Source organism: Jaculus jaculus, chromosome 2 (genome assembly GCF_020740685.1).
Source record: "Jaculus jaculus isolate mJacJac1 chromosome 2, mJacJac1.mat.Y.cur, whole genome shotgun sequence".
Lineage (NCBI taxonomy): Eukaryota > Metazoa > Chordata > Mammalia > Rodentia > Dipodidae > Jaculus > Jaculus jaculus.
Genome location: NC_059103.1, coordinates 112,471,186 through 112,492,318, shown reverse-complemented (window position 1 = coordinate 112,492,318; position 21,133 = coordinate 112,471,186). Strand labels below are relative to the sequence as shown.

General features: G+C 36.0%; 1 protein-coding gene across 7 annotated transcripts in view; it reads right to left on the bottom strand.

Annotated features, from left to right (window-relative positions):
- Positions 1-21,133, bottom strand: part of Mapk10 (mitogen-activated protein kinase 10) — a 302,698-nt gene that overhangs the window by 67,577 nt on the left and 213,988 nt on the right. For 6 of the 7 annotated variants that reach the window (XM_004661594.2, XM_004661591.2, XM_004661593.3 and 3 more), the window contains 5 exons: positions 17,151-17,280; positions 11,394-11,452; positions 10,119-10,257; positions 9,303-9,468; positions 6,622-6,693 (listed from right to left, as the gene is read on the bottom strand). In XM_004661594.2, coding sequence (XP_004661651.1) covers positions 6,622-6,693; positions 9,303-9,468; positions 10,119-10,257; positions 11,394-11,452; positions 17,151-17,280 — 566 coding nt within the window. The remainder of the gene's footprint in view (positions 1-6,621; positions 6,694-9,302; positions 9,469-10,118; positions 10,258-11,393; positions 11,453-17,150; positions 17,281-21,133) is intronic. The other variant, XM_004661592.2, reaches the window with a different exon arrangement.

The window sequence follows — 21,133 nt, the reverse complement described above, 5'->3', positions numbered from 1 at the left end:
CAATTAGAAACTGTGTTTTCAGTTGAGATAAAGTAGACTTACATAAAATGTTATTTCATTGTATTTCTCTCACCTTGATTATCTATATAATTCAAACTTAACTCTTTATAAATTGGCAAAGTTTATTGTCTCATATCAAGGTTAAAATTCAGGATACATAGATTTTCTACTAGACTACTGGAAAAACTGAGTCATTAACAAAATAAAAATATTTTAACTAGTTTTGGCTGTTTGTTTAAGCTTTATCTATGTGTATCATAAGAGTCAGAAATATAAGATTGATATAAATGATCTTCTGGACATTTATAGTTCCATCAGTCCATCAGTCCACCTCAAAGGGTCCTATAACAGACCAACTCCATCTGTCTGGGTGCCTTTTGATAGTTCTCCACTGCCTAAAAGTCAACAAGAGTACGCAATTCATGATTCAAGAATTTGGGGACTGTACAAGTGCTAATGTGTGTGTTGTAATGTCATGCAAAGGACCACGTGCTAAAGATTCCATGAACAGCATGCAGTGCTAATGAGAAGTAGTGGCTCACTGAGGAGGAGAGGCTTAGAATGGAGTGTGTCTCTGTGTGTTTGAATTAGATGGCTCCCATAGACTCATGTGTGTTCTGAATGCTAAGTCCCCAGCTGGTGGCAATTTGAGAATTGGAGTCTTGTAGGAGGTGTGTTGTTGGGGGCCAGCTTTTGGTTGTTATCATCAGCTTCACTTTGTCAGAGTTTGGCACTCTCTCCTGCATCTGTGTCCACTTGATGTTGGCTAGCAGGTAATGTCCAGCCTCAGCTCATGTCATGTTTTCCCCTGCCATCATGGAGTTTCTCAAGTCAGTAAGCCAAAATAAACCCTTTTAAGCTGATGCTTGGTTGGGTACTTCATGCCAGCAATGAGAAGTTGACTACAACATTTTCCTGTCTGGCTACCATGGGGTTAGGAAGGAGCCATGATGTTCTGCCTCAGCAAAGACCCAAACACAAAAAAATATGGATTGAAAGCTCTGAAACTCTAAAGCAAAATAAATTTTTTCTCCTTATAAATTGACTATCTAATGTATTTGTGTCACAGCAATGGAAAGAAAGATTACTTTAACAGTGAATTCCTATCCAACTAACTGAAAAATGTCTCCCATATAGGAAACAATGCAACTGATGTAGCATGCTTTCTGGAACCATTCTGCTTGTTTCTTTAACACAAATTTACTTTCACAGCATAGAATTCAGACAGAATGCTTTCATATGTTTTCTCTCACCAAATACTGTAAATATCAAAAGCAAGAAGACATGTTAGTTTTCCAAAATCAGACCATTTCTTGAAAAATCAGAGCATTAGTTGTCAAATGCATTATGTATTAAAATCAATTTAAAGTAGAAATTATAAGACTACTACTATTCCTAAATGAACTGAGAACATTTAAGTTTTACATATAAACCTAAGTATATCACATAAATAGCAATTCTAGAAACACACTATGAAATATTACACTGACAGGAACTCAGAGGAAGATTTCTGCCTTGAATCTTCCTATTTAACTTGTTTTTAGAATCTCCAGCTATACTTATAGTGACTCTTGTCTCATATTTTCACAAAATAATTAAGGAGTAGTAAGTAAATTTGTGGATAAAATAAATCTTTTAAACAAATATAAATAATGAATTGATAATCTCATTCATAAACATATATTAATTATTACTACACTGTGTTTATGGATAGGAAAGAATGAGTATCGAATTTTATACTCCAAATGTAGTTAAAATCATTAATTTGACATCATTTAAGAAAAACTTGTATTAATATTAAGTAATAGACTCAGATCATAAAAGAATGTATTAATAGCAAAGTTATTAGGATATAAGCACTGTTATTTCAGAGTTCAGAGATAAGAAATATCAATATATTAGGTAAATGTGGCAGTCTACTATCTGTAGTTTTCGTTCATTTACTTTAATTAGTCCTAATTGTCATGTTCCAAAATTTAAAAGATATGAACTTCTATTAATATGAGGATGTTTTCTTTATTACTTCAAATGTACTTTTTGCGAAAACATTTTCCTGCTCCTTCAGACCTTCATTCTCTGGCAAGATTATATGTCTATCTTGTTCATTCTAATTAAAATTTCTTGTGTTTGCGAAAGGAAGGACAAGAGGAGAGGCTTTTAGCTACTGTCAGCTTTAGTAAGAATGAATACACTTGAGACCTAGAATTTTCAAATGAGTATCCTTTAATTGTCTTTGTCACCACCCAGAGCTAGAGAATGCTGTCCAAGAACTCTAAAGGAAGAACCATAATGGGGCTTGCTTAAAGGAGCTCCTTTCATTTGAAATAGAATGGAAAAGATGAGGTAGAGTATATTATCTAAGAGGCAGGCTTCAGGGCTCATGAAAATCACAGTCATGCTTGGGTAATCAAGGGGACAGTGCTACCTTGTTAGGACTTACAGGGAGTGAAAGAACACAGCCTGAATGGTCTTCTTACCAAGCATCTTAAAACTTCTTCACTATAAGCTATTACTAGAAAGAATAGAACCAAGCTGAAAGGTATAATATGTTGTTCTTTGTACTCTGTAAAGTAACAGAACTGTCATATTAATAGCTTTTTACATGAAATTCAGTCAGTGTCAAAACCTGTTTAGTAATGTTGAAAAAAATATGTGACAACTTATAGGCCTATATGCTGTGACGTTTTCATCATAAAACTATCTAAAAGTGAATGTGTAAGAGTTTATACATGATTAAAAAACACTTTAGGGGCTAGAGAGATGGCTTAGTGGTTAAGTGCTTGTCTGTGAAGTTTAAGGATCCGGGTACGAGGCTCAATTCCCCAAGACCCACGTATGCCAGATGCACAAGGGGGTGCACGCATCTGGAGTTCGTTTGCAGTGGCTGGAGGCCCTGGTGTGTCCATTCTCCTATCTGCCTCTTTCTCTCTCTGTCTGTCACTCCAAAATAAATAAAATAAACAAGAAAATTTAAAAACTTCATATAATAAATGTAAACTTAAATTTAAAATAAGTTTTTGAATATTAAAATAGTTTTAAAATTAGTGGAAATGCAAATACCTATTTTTTTATTTTTCAAAATTGTACTTATCAGGCTGGAGATATGGCTTAGAAGTTAAGGCACTTGCCTGCAAAGCCAAAGGACCCAGGTTCGACTCTCCACGACCCATGTAAGTCAAATGCACAAGAGGGCACACACATTTAGAGTTTGTTTGCAGTGGCTGGAGGCCCTGGCACACCCATTCTCTCTCTCTCAAATAAATAAATAAAAATAGGTTTTTTTAAATTGTACTTATCATACTAACACTCTAGCAATCAATAACCTACCCTATGATGTCCTCTGGATAATTTCAGTTGCCATAAAAGCCCACAATGTCTTTAAATGTAAAGATAGTTTAAGTTACAAACTTCAGTCATTAGTAACAAATTCATGAGATTTGCTGATTTGTAAAAGCTACTTTTGCTTGGGGCTCAGATTAAGCAGTTTTAGGAAGAGAGAGCAATGCTGATTGTAGTGACAGACTACTTATTTCTACCTCAGAATAGATTTAGCACTATCAATATTTAATAATTATAAATAAATTTATTTCTAAGTGAGTCTCTAGATCTTGGAAGTAGTAAAGATCTCAAATAACATTCATTAAAGTTTGCTTGCTATTTCTTGTAACATTGTCTAGAATTATTTCATTATGATAAAATTGTCACAAGTCTTCTTCCTGTAAATCATTCTATCTCTGTTTCTTCATTGGTTTATTGAGGCTAATTCAAGTACCTGATTTTTCTTAGAGGTAAATGAAGCAATTTCTTTCACAATCTAGAAAGCATGCTCTTCTGTTGTTTAAAGGGATTTCTATATTTTAGTTTATGGTTTTTCATGTCATGGCTTAAAAATTGTCACAGTTTTAAATATATGTAAAAAATGAACTAAGAACTTAAGTCCAAAGGGAAACATCTTCAGAAGACATCTTTTTCTAACTCATTTCACTTGTAATAATTTACCTGTAAGATAAAAGCAATTTAAATATCAATGTTTTATAATTCTCCCTTCTAATTTCAGGTCCTCTTGAAGGCTCAATATCACATATGGCATTAGGTTATCAAAGATGTATAGTCTATATTAGTGACCACATGAAATAAAGGTATATGGAATGCAAAAACTTCTTATAATCTACCTTTTTGTATTTGAGATTTAATTCTAGGGTCATATAGCTCAAATATACTAATTTGATGCACTGATTATTTTTTTACAGTTTCAGTTCCAAACATTTTTCCTAATACAAAACAAAGAAAGGAACCTTTGAAAGAATAATTTTGGGGAAAAACCTTGTATTATCAATTATGTGATGATCTTTATTTTGCTAAGGGGTTAGTTTAAATTATTTTTTGTTTACTCTAATTATATTGGATTTAAAATAGGAGAAATATGCGGAGAACTAAATTAAGTCAGAGAGAACAACCTTACTATGTGGAAACCAAGTGAGCTGGAACGGCAATGTCACATGGAGATAGAATGTCTGTGTCATTTCTTCTCCTGCCAGCACGTACGCTGGAGAGACATGGCTCTGAAGCTTTGCTCTGAGGAGTGCTTGAGAGCTTCCTTTTTGTCTGTTTATTTGAAATGCATTATACCCCAAAAGCAAGGGCACAAAGACAGTAGTTCCTGCTTGTAAATGAGATCAGTTCATCGAAATGTAAGTGTGAATTATAATACTGCTCACATTGACTATATTGCCTGTGCAATTGATCTGCTAACTACAAGTAAGTAACCTAAAGTGAAGGAAATTTTCCAACGTAGTTACATGAAATTTGAATATGAAGCAAATTATGATTTTGGATGGACTATATAAATAAAAGCATGCCATGGAGTTATCTCATATTCCAGACCAGCATGACCCAACATGTTAGATAATAGATACACATAAAATGCCTTCGATGTAATTTTAAGCTTACTAGTGTTTATTCAAAACATTCAAAAAGGGGCTGGAGAGATGGCTTAGCGGTTAAGCGCTTGCCTGTGAAGCCTAAGGACCCCGGTTCGAGGCTCGGTTCCCCAGGTCCCACGGTAGCCAGATGCACAAGGGGGCGCACGCGTCTGGAGTTCGTTTGCAGAGGCTGGAAGCCCTGGCGCACCCATTCTCTCTCCCTCTATCTGTCTTTCTCTCTGTGTCTGTCACTCTCAAATAAATAAATAAAAAATTTAAAAAAAAACATTCAAAAAGAAGAAGAAGAAATTGGGAAAACTAATTTTAACAGCTTATGTTTAGTTCAATACATTCAAAATTGATCACTTATTACATAATCAATATGAAGTCATTAATAATAGCTAACATCTGAAAAAAGACAACATGGTCAGTCTATAATTTCAAATGCCAAAAAGCAACATTTGCCCATATATTCTCTGTTAGAGAGTAAAAGGCTAGAAAATACTATTATTTTAGATTACTAGTGGAATATAGCAAATACCTTAATATCCAGCAGAAAAAAAATAATGCCCATTTTAATATTAGCCCTAGTTTGACATTGTCTTGGTCACATTGTTTTGGAAACATTGACCTTGTTCAATTGAAATTAAATAATAATATTTCTTACATAATAAAAATTTGCTCAGTGTAGTATAACTTTCTCAATCTAACCAAATGATTAATAGAGTTATCTACCACATTTCTTATCATCAATTTCTAAAACAAATTACATAAGTTTACACTGTAGTTTAATTATTAGTCTTGTTATTTTTAATTTCATCTTAAACTTGTATTCATTACGAAGGTAATTCTTCATTGTTACTGAATATTCTCCTATTAATCTGTAAACCTTGTTATAAACACATGACCAGCACAAATGTGCACTCCTACTAGACAGTGAACTTTTGGTTCACTAAGAAAGAGTCATTTTATTTAGTCATCCTAACCCATAGATAGCTCTCAAGAAAATTTCTGATAGATTCTATTGGAAAGGTCAGTGGTAGAATTTAAATATGTACTGCTTCTGAAATTGGTTGGAAAAGCAATTACCTACTTCTATGGTACATCTCAAGCCAAGTGAGTGAAGCCTATTTTAAACTCACCTACCTGGTCTCCAGCAATTTGAATAATAATTATGATTTTTAAGTGAGAAAATTCATATTTTAAGGAGGATATGCTACAGTGACCTGTTTAAGACTGAATGTATAGTGTCATGAGTAATTCAAATCAATGAAGCCATAGATAGAAACTTAGGATGTCAACTAGTAGGTAAACCATGCCTGAACACTGTGGAAGCAAATGTAGTTTTAGAGAGCAGATGGAATAATGACTCACAAATAGTGGCTGGTTTGCTAATTATAAAGATGTATTTTAATTATTTGGGGTCTGGTGGTCTGTATTCATGAAAAATAGTATTGCTGTTTTGGATTGCAGGGAAGAAAGTAATTTAAGAAGAAAAAGCACATTAAAACTTAATTAAAAGAAATCACTCTGCCAGGCAGTGTGCAGTGCTGGTCAGATTACAGCCATTATCACTTTTCTATATGCACCCCACTTACCCAGGATTTGCTTCTATCTTTCCTCTCCTGGAAAAGCCATTTTATGTTTAAAGGGTGAGAAAACAAAACAAGTAAAACTACAGCCCAAAGTACAAGGATACAGTCCCTTCCGGGAAAGAGGATTTTGTGGCGAACCATTTCTCCCATAATGCATCCCACAGACCATATATCCACTGGAGCAGGAGAGAGAGGGAAGTGAAGAAAATGGAGGAAAGTAAAGTTAACTGTGATAACGGACCTCTGAGAGAGGAAGAAAAGCACCATATGATTAGAAAGCACACCTCTCGCCTCCCACCAAATGTGGCCAAAAGATGAGTTCAAACCCACACTATACTATAATACAGTGTCTAGCAGACCTCAAGTTAATATTTAGAGCCATTGCTCCATGGATGTCTACAATTATGTCTCCATAGCTGCATGTTGGACATATCACTGTTCCAAAAAAGCATTAGCTAAACCAAAAGTATGTTCATAGCTAGTGTAAGCTAAAGGGCTCCAAGAGGTTTGTGATGTCATTTATTGCATGTAGAAAAAAGTCTCAACTTCATATAGGAGTGACTGCTGTTATTTTATATCCTATTCAGTTGTTGTGCAATAGGGCAACAAGCTAGCACTCCTTTGTCCATATTAGGGTACATACACCCAATTCTAAGAAATGAAGAAGTGCTTAGAGCTTTGCAGTTGGATGAAGGGGAATCCCTGATATTATATACCCGCTTTTCCTTCAGAAATTATCCTATCAAGAATTTAGTTTTGACTCTAGTTGAAATATTTTGAGGAAAATGTTATATGATGAATTAGCACATGTACAAAAAAGTCATTTAGCAATGAAAAAAGAGTTGAAAGTGTTAAGATTCAAGTACACACATTCATCTCCTAGTTGTCATTCTTGTTCACCAAATATACTTCACCTTCTTTTTACCAACCTTAACCCTCCTCCAACTTCCCATTTGCTAGACATAGGGAACTTTGGAACAAAAACATTGGGCTGGGTTGCTCTGTAGGGAAGGGAGGTGGGGTAAGGTACATGGTACAGCTGGGCATGCCTGAGGCGGGAGCAAGCAGGATTTTCTGCATGATAACCTTCTTCTGCTCAGGTGGAAGACAGCACCACGGTGCTAGGCATCTTCTCTGTGCATGAACCAAAGCCAAAAACTACAGCAGCCCTTTGTAAGGCTTTCGAGTGAGAAAGAAAAAAGGGTTGGAATACCGTACTGATTGTCTGTATTGCCAAAAGCTGAAAAGCCAAAATAGGTAGATTCTGACTCCTGGGCTATACACATCTTTAATTCGTTTTCTCTTTCAGATATACTCCCATGTATTGGTACAGTGTGGCATTTGACATATGAATACATTTAGTAATGATCAAATCAGGGTAATTAGCACATATCAAACATGTATCAATTTATTAAACTGGGAACTTTCAAAGCTCCTTCCTCATTATCTTTAAACTGAAATATAATTTATAAACATAAACTTTAAATGTTAGATCAAAATATCCAATATATCACTGTTAACTACAACCCTTAGTCTTAGGCTTCTCTTTTCTTGGTCCTCAATTTTTATAAATTAATGTGTGAAGAGCATGTACGTTAGAGTTCCTTGGGAGAAGGCATCCATTTACTTCTTCTAAGCCAAAAGATAGGAGAACACTGACATTAGCCTTCAAGGTGAACCTGACATCGCCCTTCTTCTGTAAAAAAGCCTAATTTTATTGGCTAAAATTAACGGTAACACAAATATTTTTTAACTAAAACAGCAATGAGACTTTCTTAAATGTACATTGTGGCAAATATACTTAAAATGCAAATGATAACTACTTTAACAAAATTTTGGAAGTTTGATAGGTAGTTAATAAAATAGACTAAAACACAGGTATTAAAGTCACAGTGAATACAGAATATACACATACATGTATATTTAAGAGAAAGATAATCCTAACAAAGCTATTTTAATTTCTAAGTATATGTGATAGAGCTTTAATATGCCTCACTTCTTAGAAGAGGCATTCAACATAAAATAATGCAAGGCTTTCTAATAGACATTTTACCAATCCTATATTTGGTCAATCAAAGTCAATTTTAATTCATTGTAAAGATTTTTTTCTATACCCTTCTCTAAAAGTGTTCATATATACCATATTTTCTTTATGAAAATAATAATAACTATAATTTCCTATGGTCTCTAGAATTTATAAAAATTTATTAGGAAAGCACTACCCTAAAAATATTTATAGAACATTTTACTATGTTAAGAAACTTTTATCAAATTTGAATGACTTGAATTATTCCAACTTCACTATTCATTAAGTGTTTGTGAAGAATCTGATTCCAAGGATTTGTGATTCCAATTTCAAGGGCTTTTGTTAGTCTCCCTAGGAGCACAGCCATCAACCTAGGATATTACATAAAAGCCAAATGGTTAAATAAATATTCTTTCTTCTTGTTCTCACACTCATCTGATCTAAGCTGCAACTCACATTAAAATGTTTTGTCAGTGTCTGTGGCATGTCTACTAATCAGTAACCACTTGACTGTTTAATCATACTCCATTTACAATTATTTTCAGCAACAACATTTTAGTGCTCTTGTAGAAAATCTTACTTCTCAGAACCATCCATCACATTTTTAATAAGTGATTCTTCCTACTGGTATTTTTTTAAACTTTAAATATGAAACCTGGCAGTTCTCATTTTTGAAAAATTTATATATATGGAAAAGAACATCGTGCCTTGCTACCTAAAGCATGCATCATTCTCACCCTGCTCCACGGTCAACCCTACCATTCTCCTTGTAGCCCATTCCCAGTATGACCTCAGGAGCTCTGTAGTACCGCGTCACCACATATGGAGTCATCATGAAGCTTGTGCCTGCTGTCCTGGCCAATCCAAAGTCGAGAATTTTCAATGTGCAATCTGATTTGACCACTATGTTACTTGGTTTTAAGTCCTGACAATACAAGTAAGGGAACAAATCAATGTTAACATCCACTGGAACTTGTGTTTTTTTTAATCAATCAACAGGGCAGTCTTACAATAACATTGTTGATTCCACTTGCCTGAAGGACCCTATATAAAGCATATTATGACTGCTACAGAGAAGTTTACAATTAGCTTTAAATTTCTAAAAATACCCTTTCAAAGATTGTAAATTCAGAGGAAAACTATTTTTTTCTATAATTTAGCCCCATGTTGTGAAGAAGTTTAAGGAAAATGAACTTAACATGCCATTTATTGTCTCTTAAGGTTTCTCCTCTGCTCACCATAAAATTTTCAGTTTGCATGTCATTTCTAGGCCTGACAGAAGAGCAGACGAGGGTAGCCATTGCCATGCTATCAGAAATAAACTGTGGAAACAAGCTGAGCAGGAGAGAGAACACACATGGCCTCTCAGAAAATGACCCTCAGTGAGCTGAGATGTAACACCAGAGTCCACCTCAGCACAGACAAATATTTCTCATGCACATGAGCTATCTGTGTGCAAATCCCACCATCAAAGAAATCAGGAAGTACATTGTATTTGACCAATTCAGCCTAAGTAGAGAAACAAATCTGCAGTTGTTCTTTCTTTCCACTCAGCCTGCTACCTAGAATACTTACCCTGTGAATAATGCCAGCAGAGTGGAGATGCTTGATGCCACACAGCATTTGGTACAGCAAGTAAGACATTCGTTCATGGTCCAACTCCATCTGAATCACCTGACACAAGTTGGCATCCATCAGTTCCATTACTAAGTAACTAGAAGGTAAATCCACAACGTTAGTTCCAGAACACCAGATCTAAAAGGGCCATCAATTGTGTCAGGGTCCTCTACTCATTTTGTAAGTTTTCTGGCCTTCCCTGATTTGCATAGCATGATTGAATCAGAACTATGAAAACATTAACTGCAGCAACTCTACCCCCAGCTGTTAACAGAAGCAGCATTTATGAATGAGTCACACCCATGGAGTTTTGACCTTCATCTTCATTCACTTTTCTCAGCATTTTCCGCCTCTCTCCTGAGTAGTATGATTGTGAATAAGAAAAAAATAACGTTTAGGCCATCTACTTTTACAAATTCACAGTAGCTGAGTCTAAGAGGAAATGTGTTTTTGCATCACATCCCCTCCTGTGAATTTTGCTATTTTAATTCTATATATTTTCTTACAGAGGCAGCACAAAAATAAAGAGAATAAGAATAATTTTATCAGGGCTGGAGAGATGGCTTAGCCGTTAAGACATTTGCCTGCAAAGCCAAAGGATCCGGTTCAACACTCCCTCAGGACCCACATAAGCCAGATGCACAAGGGGGCACATGCATCTATTGTCACCCCTCCTCTCTCTATTTTTATCTCTGCCTCTTTCTGTCTTGCTCTCAAATAAATAAAATATTAAAAAGAACAATTTCTTGGGGGGGGTTGATGTAGGGTCTCACTCTATCCCAGGCTGACCTGGAATTCACTATGTCATCTCAGGGTGGCCTCGAACTCATGGGGATCCTCCTACCTCTGCCACCTGAAGAGATGGGATTAAAGACATGCACCACCATGCCCAGCTAAAGAAAGCAATTTTATCATGAGAATTTTATTAATAATTGTCAAGTAAATTGACCCATCTCAGAACTATCAATAAATTAATTAATAATAACAAATTAACAAGCAAGACTTCCCTAGGTTCCTTACTGAGCAGACACATGGAACAAGCTCACTGAGCGGCAGGAAGTCACACTGCAGCTGTTTCTCATCACTGGTTCTCTCATTTGATCCCAGCTCTTAGATCCTTTAGATCTCTATAAGGGATTTCATCTCTTTTATTATTTGTCATTTCCCCTTGAGCTATCCAAGTGAGGGCTACGCTCGTCCTTCTTCTACCACCTTTGTGGTTTTGTTACTTACACATCTTGGAACTCCTCCAGCGTTTTCTGAGGTGTGAAAACATTTAATAAACTAATAATCTGGAAGAGAGAGCATGGAAGACACAAAGGAAAGAAAGAAAAAAAGAGAGTGAATTATTTATGAGCATAAATGTATTTATTCCAACTATAAGTCACCTAGTAAAGCTATGATAGGAAGAAAACAGTTTAGAAAGTTTTCAAGGTTGCTTCACAGAACATGGAAAAGTGTAGCCAGAAAGGACATACAATCTGTCTGCAGGTTAATAAGGCATGTGAAGTCCAAGTCTTAAGCAGAAGGAAGTCAGAAGAGATACTGTTTCATGTGATTCTCCACGGGACATGGAGTTAGCTGTCCTTACTTCCATCTCACTCTGAAATATTGCTGACAATAACACTGTAGTGTATGTGGAAGGAAAAGGGTGCAATGGATAGTACCACTGGTGACTTTGTGGGAAAACACAGTAAAAAGTTACCTAAATCCAATGCTACCTTTTCTTTTCCTTTTGAAATTACCTTTGTATTAGGTAACAAATAATTTTACTTCTTGAAATAAATATACTTTCAAAACTCATTTAGTTCCACACAATTTATACACACAAATAAATCCAAATTCTTTTCCAAGTAAATATTATATATGAATGTGCCAGTGGAAAATAAATAAAACTGTATAGGTAGAAATATTCTGCTCATAAAATATCTGCAAATAAAAATCCACTTTATGAAGTCCAATGATTAAACAATTTTAATTTGGGAATTAATGAAGTTGAGTACACTTCATCAGAAATTCATAAGCATATAGAGTAAGTAAAAATAAAATGATTTTCAAAAGCAGAGAAATATAATCACTTATGTGAAACCTTCTTGTTGTTCAGAAACCATTGAGAAAAAAAAATCACAATGTACCCAATATTTTCTAATGTATATGGCAATGGTTGTAATGTACTGAAAAAACAAAATCATGTCTTTTTTATTTTTATATTTTTGAGTTAGGGTCTCCCACTAGCTAATTAAACCTGGAATTCACTATGTAGTCTCTGGCTGGTATTGAAATTACAGTGATCCTCCTACTTCTGCCTCATGAGTGCTGGGTTTAAAGGTGTGTGCCATCTTGCCTGTCAGAGAGAGAGAGAAGGGGGGGGAAGGGGGAGAAGGGAAGAGAAAGGGAGGGGAGGAGAGGAGAAGAGAGGAGAGGAGAAGAGAGGAGAGGAGAGGAGAGGAGAGGAGAGGAGAGGAGAGGAGAGGAGAGGAGAGGAGAGGAGAGGAGAGGAGAGGAGAGGAGAGGAGAGGAGAGGAGAGGAGAGGAGAGGAGAGGAGAGGAGAGGAGAGGAGAGGAGAGGAGAGGAGAGGAGAAGAGAAGAGAGGAGAGAAAAGATAGAAGAGAGGCTAGGGAGAGAGAATGGGGAGGTCAGGGCCTCCAGCCACTACAAATGAACTTTATATGCCTTTGTTACCTTGAGTATCTGGCTTTTTGTGGGTACTAGGGAATTGAACTTGGGTTATTAAGACTATGCAGGCAAGCGCCTTAACCACTGAGACATCTCTCCAGCTCTAAAATCATATATTTTAATGCAACTTACAAAATGAAATATGGATGTAGAACAAAATACCTTTAAACTTTTACTTAAAGTGCTTGATATTTTGCATACTTAATTGTAGTATGAGCCAAATATGTTGATATAGTATCATTTTCATCTAAAAATCCATCATGAGTCTGTTTCTCACTTGATCTTAGCCAAAAGGCCAAGAAGCAATCAGTCTTTTTCTCTAGTATTATATAACTATCACAAAGTAACATTTAATTTCATGTTTGTTTAGACAAAAACATATAAACATAGAGCACCCAATCACCCAAAATGGTTAAATTTGAAAAATAGAAAACCCTATTATCTGGTGGAAAATTTATCTAGTTAATTTAAATGAGTCTAGAAAATAGTATAGCAAGTTCAAATAAACTATGATTTTCTTCCAAAGCTAACTTCTCATGATGTTCTCATGACTTCTTGTTTTCCTTCACCCATGTGTTTATATGTTTATACATTACCTTCCCTCATTTCTCTTCAACACTTCACCTCTGTTCTTTGTAATAAAGCTTAATCCCTACTAATTTTTTATTTTAAAGCTTTTTTCCCCCTAATGTTCATGATAAAAGCAGTGAGGTAAGTGCTCATGAGATCGTAACAGGTACTTTCATTTACTGAACTAGTAACTGACTCAATTACTTCACTCCGATATCTCAAGATGCACAGATGTGCTAGAGTTTTTGTCATAGCCTCATAGTCACACCAATCATCACCTCCTAGAGTTGTGTACTGATTTCCTAAGTCTATTTTCCTTACTTTTTTTAAAGATATAATAGACTTACTTCATTGGTTTTCTTTACTTTTGACAAAATTCTAGACTCTAACTGCCTTTCCTTTAGTTTTATGTGTTAATGCAAAGCTTAAAGTTGGTTTTAAGTGAATTTCTTTGTTGTTAAATTTCTTTCTATAAACTCAACCTGAATTCATAGGTAAATGCATACATAAAAGGAAAGTAACAAGTTTGATATTATTTACAAAATATCAGCAATCTGGAGCTCACTTTGTTCCAATGGAATCACCGGTATGATTTTTCTTCTTTTCAGTCAACAACAGAGGGTGTATTTGACAGCTTTCTGAAACTATCACAAAATATTGAATATTGGCTAGCTGCATTTAAAAATAAAAGGTAATTTAGTTCACTGTAGTGCAGGTTTAAAGACATGGTGCTAGCATCAGCTTTGTGTTACATGTACATGATGCATGAGGGGGAAAAAAGATCACATCTCAAAATTGGAGAAAAGATAATGCTTTGGGGATTGGGCTCACTTTTCAAAAATTTTATTTATTTATTTATTTATTTATTTATTTATTTATTTATTTATTTATTTAGTGTGTGTATATTGTTATACCAGGATCTCTTACTGCTTCAACAGAATGCCATACATATGCAGCACTTTTGGTGCCTGGCTTTATGTGGGTGACTAGAGTTAAACACTGGCTGGTAAGAATTAAAAGCAAGCATCATTAACTGCTGAGCCATATTGCCAGCCACATCATCTCACTTTTACAACTTGTTATTATTAAAAAGTAGTGATTCACCGGATGTGGTAGTGCAAACCTTTAATCCCAGCATTTGGGAGGCAGAGGTAGGAGGATCGCCGTGAATTCAAGGTCACCCTGAGAATACAGAGTGAATTCCAGGTCAGCTTGAGCTAGAGTGAGACCTTACCTTGTAAAAAAACAACAACAACAAAGTAGGGATTCCATGATACCTACCTTAATCCCTCCTAAAGACAGATCTCCCAAGACACTACACTCCTCCTGCTAAGGCCCAAGCTTAAATGCCCCACCATATTTCACGCCACAGCACTGGAGACCAATGTTCCATGACATGAAACTTTGAGGAATATGCTCAAAATTCATTAAAGCTACACAAATATATCAGAGTGAGACTTTCTCAAATTGACCAAGTAACTGGGCATTTCTCTACAATGCATTGCATTATAGACTCTGGAAAAGGATTGGGAAAATATATATATTTGGAAAACTTCCAAGACAGCTGGTTTGTTACTTGTGTCCATGCATTTGTACTGCTTAGATTTGTTTCATTCTCTTTTCCACCATAAAAGTATATTTCCCTGGTCATGTGATCAATCTTGTACTTGACTATTTTACGTGTGGGGATAGTGGACCAAAAAAATTGCTTTTGAGTACTGATGTTTCATGGGAATCATCCAGCTCTTCTGCATCCCTTGAAGTTTTACATTCTTTGCACAGCCTTCTCTATGGTAAGTACAGACTACACAATAGTTTCCTTTCCTTAAGAGGCTCTTCAGTTTAAACCTTTCAGAAAAGGTCACACTTTCTCACCCCACATTGACCAGCACTTTAAATGGTATTTCTTTCTTTGCTTTATTTCATTTGATAACATCTGTCATCTTCTGAGATCCCACACATTTACCTGTATGTGTTTTATTTTAGAGAGAGAGAGGAGGAGGAGGAAAGAATTGGCACTTCCAGGGCCTCAACCACTGAAATCAAACACTTGTACCACCTTGCACTTGCCTCACCTTTGTACATCTGGGATACATAAGATCTAGGGAGTCAAACACCAGTCCTTAGGCTTTGCAGGCAAATGCCTTTACCTGCTAAGCCATCTCTCCAGCCCTACCTCTCTATTTTTGAGTTGCCTTTCTCTAACCAAGAAAGTCTAAGCTCCTCATGGGAGAGATTTATCTAGGTTCTACTCCTCCTTTGTCTATAGCAATGACAACATCTACATCTGTGCCTGGTACCTTTCAATAAACACATGTCCAAAAAAAGCTAAATTAAAATATTATTGGTCCCAAGCAATTCAACAGCATTAAAACAACTATCCTAACTTAAAAGAAATTGGAAAAGTTGTAGCTCAGGGTAAGACACATGAGTGAGCAAATCCCAGTATCTCTCTCTCTCTGTGTGTCTCTCTCTGTCTCTCACTCTCTCTTACACACACACACACACACACACACACACACACACACACACACACAATCATTGGAGTAGTAATACAGAAAAACAGACAGTGGCATTGAGCCTGAGCCCACATATATGTATTTCAAATATCCTTGAGACGAATACTCATACATGTATTTTTCAGTGCCACTGATAGATGATAGCTGTAGGATCAGATCTTTTCTTCTATAAAAACTACATTGAGGGCTGGAGAGATGTTTCAGTGGTTAAAGGCACTTGCTTGCAAAGCTTTACCACATGGGTTCAATTCCCAAGTACCCACATATGCCAGATGCCCAAGGTGACACATGCATCTGGAATTCATTTGCAGTGGCAAAAGGCCCTGATCGTTCCCATTCCCTCTTTGTGTTTGCAAATAAATAGATAAAAATATGTTTAAAACCTACACTGCTAATTTCATATATTCTCTGCATTTTATACTTAAGAGCTTTGAAAATAGATGTGATAGCTATTACTTTTTCATTATTTATTATAATTTAAATTATATTATATACTTGTACTTAACAAAATGTCATTGATAAATTGGCTATGATTTAGTTAAGAAAAATCTTCATAAATTTTATCCTATTTCTCTTTTCTAAGAAGAAATGACGCACATGAGAAATTCTGAGGCCTTTGCCTGAGATTAAAGAAGCTCAGGCTCTGAAGCAATGGGAGGCATCATTTTGTTTAGTCTTGGTGATGCCATTCTGAAGTGATTTCTGTGCTTTCCACATGTGAGCTTGCCTGCTTCTCAGTCCTAAAAGTAGATGTTCACACAGTGTGCCACTGGCCAACTATAACTAAAACACAAGAGAAATAATATTATGAGTAATCATTTTTAGAGGTTCATTATAGAGTTAAAATATAAGGTAATCATTTTTACAGGGTTCTCCTGGGTTGTTTGGCTTGTTTTTGTGTGTTTTAGAAGTGTTGATCTGATTAAAAAGCATGAAGCTCTTGGGTTAATTTGGAGCAAGATTGCCAAATAAGGTTAATTTTATAACAGGGACGTATCTATTAAATTCATCTCCTCCATCCCATATGGCTTTAGATGATTTTTAAGCAGGAAGCTACCATGAGGACAATGAAATAAAATGTAGCATATGGGAAAGGTAAACAATCTTAAGAGGCAGAAATTGAAAAGTAAAGAAAGCCTTTCCTATTGCAGTTGTTATTTGTTTTCTTCCACTAGACTCACAACCTCCCACAGCCAGAGATTTAAAAATAACATTGATACTCACATTTTTATGGTTAACACACTTCATGAGTACCAGCTCCCGGTAAGCTCTCTTGGCATGAGTTTGGTTCTGAAAGGGTCTGCTGAGCTTCTTAATGGCCACATTTCTGTCAAGAACAGCATCATACGCAGCACTGCAGAAATACAAGAGCAATTCATAATAAATCAAGGACATGGATAAAGAAAAGATAGTACTTTCCAGGTCACATGTTAATAAGGGCATAACTAAAGATATGAGTGACTGGAAGAATTTGAAGAGGACCAGAAGGAAGAGGGGAAGGAGGATGAGAAAAAAAGAGGGAGAAAAGTTAGCATGTTTGCAAGGATACAGAATGTAATTTTCTCAGTTAGTTGCAGGTTGGGAATAACAACAACAAAAAAAAAATCCACACACAACTTTCCTAACATTCCATGTGATGAGGATGAGTCATCTGTCTGAATTTGAACTTCTCATATTTTTGCGTTATGTGTAGGTATTCACTAGCTATAAAACTCCATAGGCTCTTTACTAATATGGGGTAAAAAATTATTCTTCCCCATTATAACAGCCAGGTTTTTAAGTTCTGATGCTAACTTCCATGATACCACAGGTTAATTGATGACCATCATTCATTAACAACAGCAATGCTCAAAATATGGAACAACATTACAGAAGATTTCAGTATCCAATTTTAGTGACCTTAAATACAAAGGGAGAAATAAACACTGCAAATATGTGAAGCTTTCAAGCTGTCTAACAATGATAATTTATCATGCTTTGAAAAAAACACTCTAAACACATGGCACTGTTCTCTCATACTTGACATATGTGTCTGACAATCAGATAAGAAGTTGAAGAGGACCTTCTCACCACTATACTTGATGATATACTCATGAAACCTTTAATTTGTATCCCTGACACTTAGAATTTTTCTGGGTTTTGCCGTGCTAGACAGGATTTGTATGGAACACTAGGAACTATTAAATTGGAAGTGATATTGACCAATATGAACTAAAACACAAAAAGGACTATAAGATGATAGATTCATGGGATCAGCAGGATTTCATCTAGTCTCTGCCTCCACTTAATATGCATTTTCTTTAAAATATCTACATCAAAAGTTTGATCAATCCCATGGAGGAATAACTGAGGAAATGCTGGGGTTTCTTAGCAAGCAAAATACTGGCACCCTTCTCCTGGGTACAGTGTATCATTCTCCATGCCTCTGGTAGCTCTTCCTTGTAGCTAATGTAGAAAAAATTCTCCACACTGATGTCTACTAGATGTGTAGCTATGATTTGCTGTCATAATTTTTCTCATGTCTACATCAGAGCTACCTGACAAGATGTAAAGACTGAAGGAGTTGGTCATGTAGCAATTGTTCCTCAGTTAGTGTGAGCACTCAGTAGATGATGGCAAGGGCTATTTATTTTAATATTTTCTTTATTTATTTGAGAGAGAGAGGGAGGAAGAATCAGCCTCCCAAGGCCTCAAGCCACTGCAAGTGAACTTCAGACACATGTGTCCCCTTTGTGCATCTGCCCTACATGAGTGCTGGAGAATTGAACCTTGGTCCTTAGGCTTTGCAGGCAAATGCCTTAACCACTAAGCTATCACTCCAGTCTGACTAGTGCTACTTTTTAAATAAATGTCCTTGTTGGGTTTGTTATATAACACAGGCATAATAAAGTGTGAATTTCTTTATTTTTTTTTAATTTTTTTTGTTCATTTTTTATTGATTTATTTGAGAGCGACAGACATAGGGAGAAAGACACATAGAGGGGGAGAGAGAGAATGGTGCGCCAGGGCTTCCAGCCTCCGCAAATGAACTCCAGACACATGTGCCCCCTTGTGCATCTGGCTAACGTGGGACCTGGAGAACCGAGCCTCGAACCAGGGTCCTTAGGCTTCACAGGCAAGCGCTTAACCGCTAAGCCATCTCTCCAACCCGTGAATTTCTTTAGAATATGCAGCAATTAGGCATATATCTACAAATCAGCAATTTCTAATCTTTGTAATTTCCAAATTAATTGAAATGTAACACCATCTTGACCATATTCCTCAATTTAGTCCCATAACATGAAAGATTTGGGGAAGCCTTGTTAAAACATATATTATAAGCATACAAGTATTTAACTTATCACTTCAGTGAGCACTTAGTATGTTTTGAATGAAACAAGGATCACTTCTGATTTTCTTATTGTCTCAAATAGTGTATCTTCTAATCAGTGAAAGGTTTAGTTAATATCTCTTAGAACATTATTTTTTGCTGTAAAAAAAGAATAATGGGGCTAGAGATATGGCTTAGCAATTAAGGAATTTGCCTGCAAAGCCTTGGGACACAAGTTCAATTCCCCAGGACCCAAGTAAGCCTGATGCACAAGGTGGTAAATGTGTCTGAAGTTCCTTTGCAGTAGCTGGAGGACCTGGTGAGCCCATTCTGTCTATGTCTTTCTCCCTCCCCGCCCCCCGCTCTCTCTCTCTCTCTCTCTCTCTGTGAAATAAATTTTAAAAAATATGGGCTGGAGAGATGGCTTAGCGGTTAAGCGCTTGCCTGTGAAGCCTAAGGACCCCGGTTCGAGGCTCGGTTCCCCAGGTCCCACTTTAGCCAGATGCACAAGGGGGCGCACGCGTCTGGAGTTCGTTTGCAGAGGCTGGAAGCCCTGGTGTGCCCATTCTCTCTCCCTCCCTCTATCTGTCTTTCTCTCTGTGTCTGTCGCTGTCAAATAAATAAATAAATAAAAATAATAACCTTGATTGTCTACAGTTGTGTAAAATACTGTTGTTGTCTCACTGAGCATCATTTGACCCCCTTGTGTAGCACCTTCCTGTGTGAAACTCTTCAGGGTTCAGTATATAACCCTCATATTGTCCCAGCTTCCATTATATCAAAGGTGAAGATCTGGAACAGTTTGAAGACTTATGACTTTCTGTCCAAAGTGTCAGCAGTGAAGGGAGAGTCACTTCATGCTTTTGTGTTACCACATATACAGAGTTTTTGAAGTACAAAATCACACTAAAAACAATACTCTTCCCACATAAAGCAATTTACAGGTTAAAATGGACTCTGAATTGATGTGGACAAATTAAATTTACCTTGTGTTCAAATGAAATAAAATACTATTCCAATTAAAATAGATTATGTAGTTGCTAACATTTACACATATTGTCAAAGAAACACACAATAATTTCTTTACAAAATTTTGGAGATGAATCTAACATTGAATCATAAAACTAAAGATGTATCGGTGGTGGCAACTGGAAAGTTTTCAGTACTCCTCTCAGCACTGAGTAAAGAACACGGCACTGTAAGCGCTCAAAGCTACAGTAGCTTTCTTTTTTAAAACCACTTAGAGAGATTTAACATGATAGTTAAGATACAGTTAGTGTATCAGCTCCTGAAACTTTTAGGGGATAGCTTTGATTATACATATAGAAACCATCTGGAATGTGCTGAAAGTAGCTTAAGCAAAGAAGTAAATGAGCAAATCTAACAATGTATTATCAAAGCGAAGATAAAATTAATTAAAAAATTCCATGCATGTGCTTTAGAATATTTAAAATTTAGAATGTTTTAAAATAATCTTAGATAAAAATATTGAGTTTTAGGATACATTTATATTGTTCATAGAACTTAATGGAGTTTTCTAATTTCTGAATAATTACATTCCATATAGGCCTGAAATGTGATGGTAAATGCTAATCATTTGTTAGCATTTAACTTTGGCATATCATTCAACAGCCATAAATTCAGGCAATTTCAGACAAATTTCATCCCATGAATTATTTCTTGAACAATGAAACTTTAAATGAAGGAAATAAAAACAGTAGTATACATAAAATTTTTAAAAAGCTTGAATTGTGGAGCTGAGGACATGGCTCAGCAGTTAGGGCATTTGCCTGTAAAGCCTAATGACTCAAGTTTGATTCCTCAGTACCCACATAAAGATAGATGCCTACAATAGTGTATGCATCTGGGGTTCTTTTGTATCAACTGAAGGCCCTGG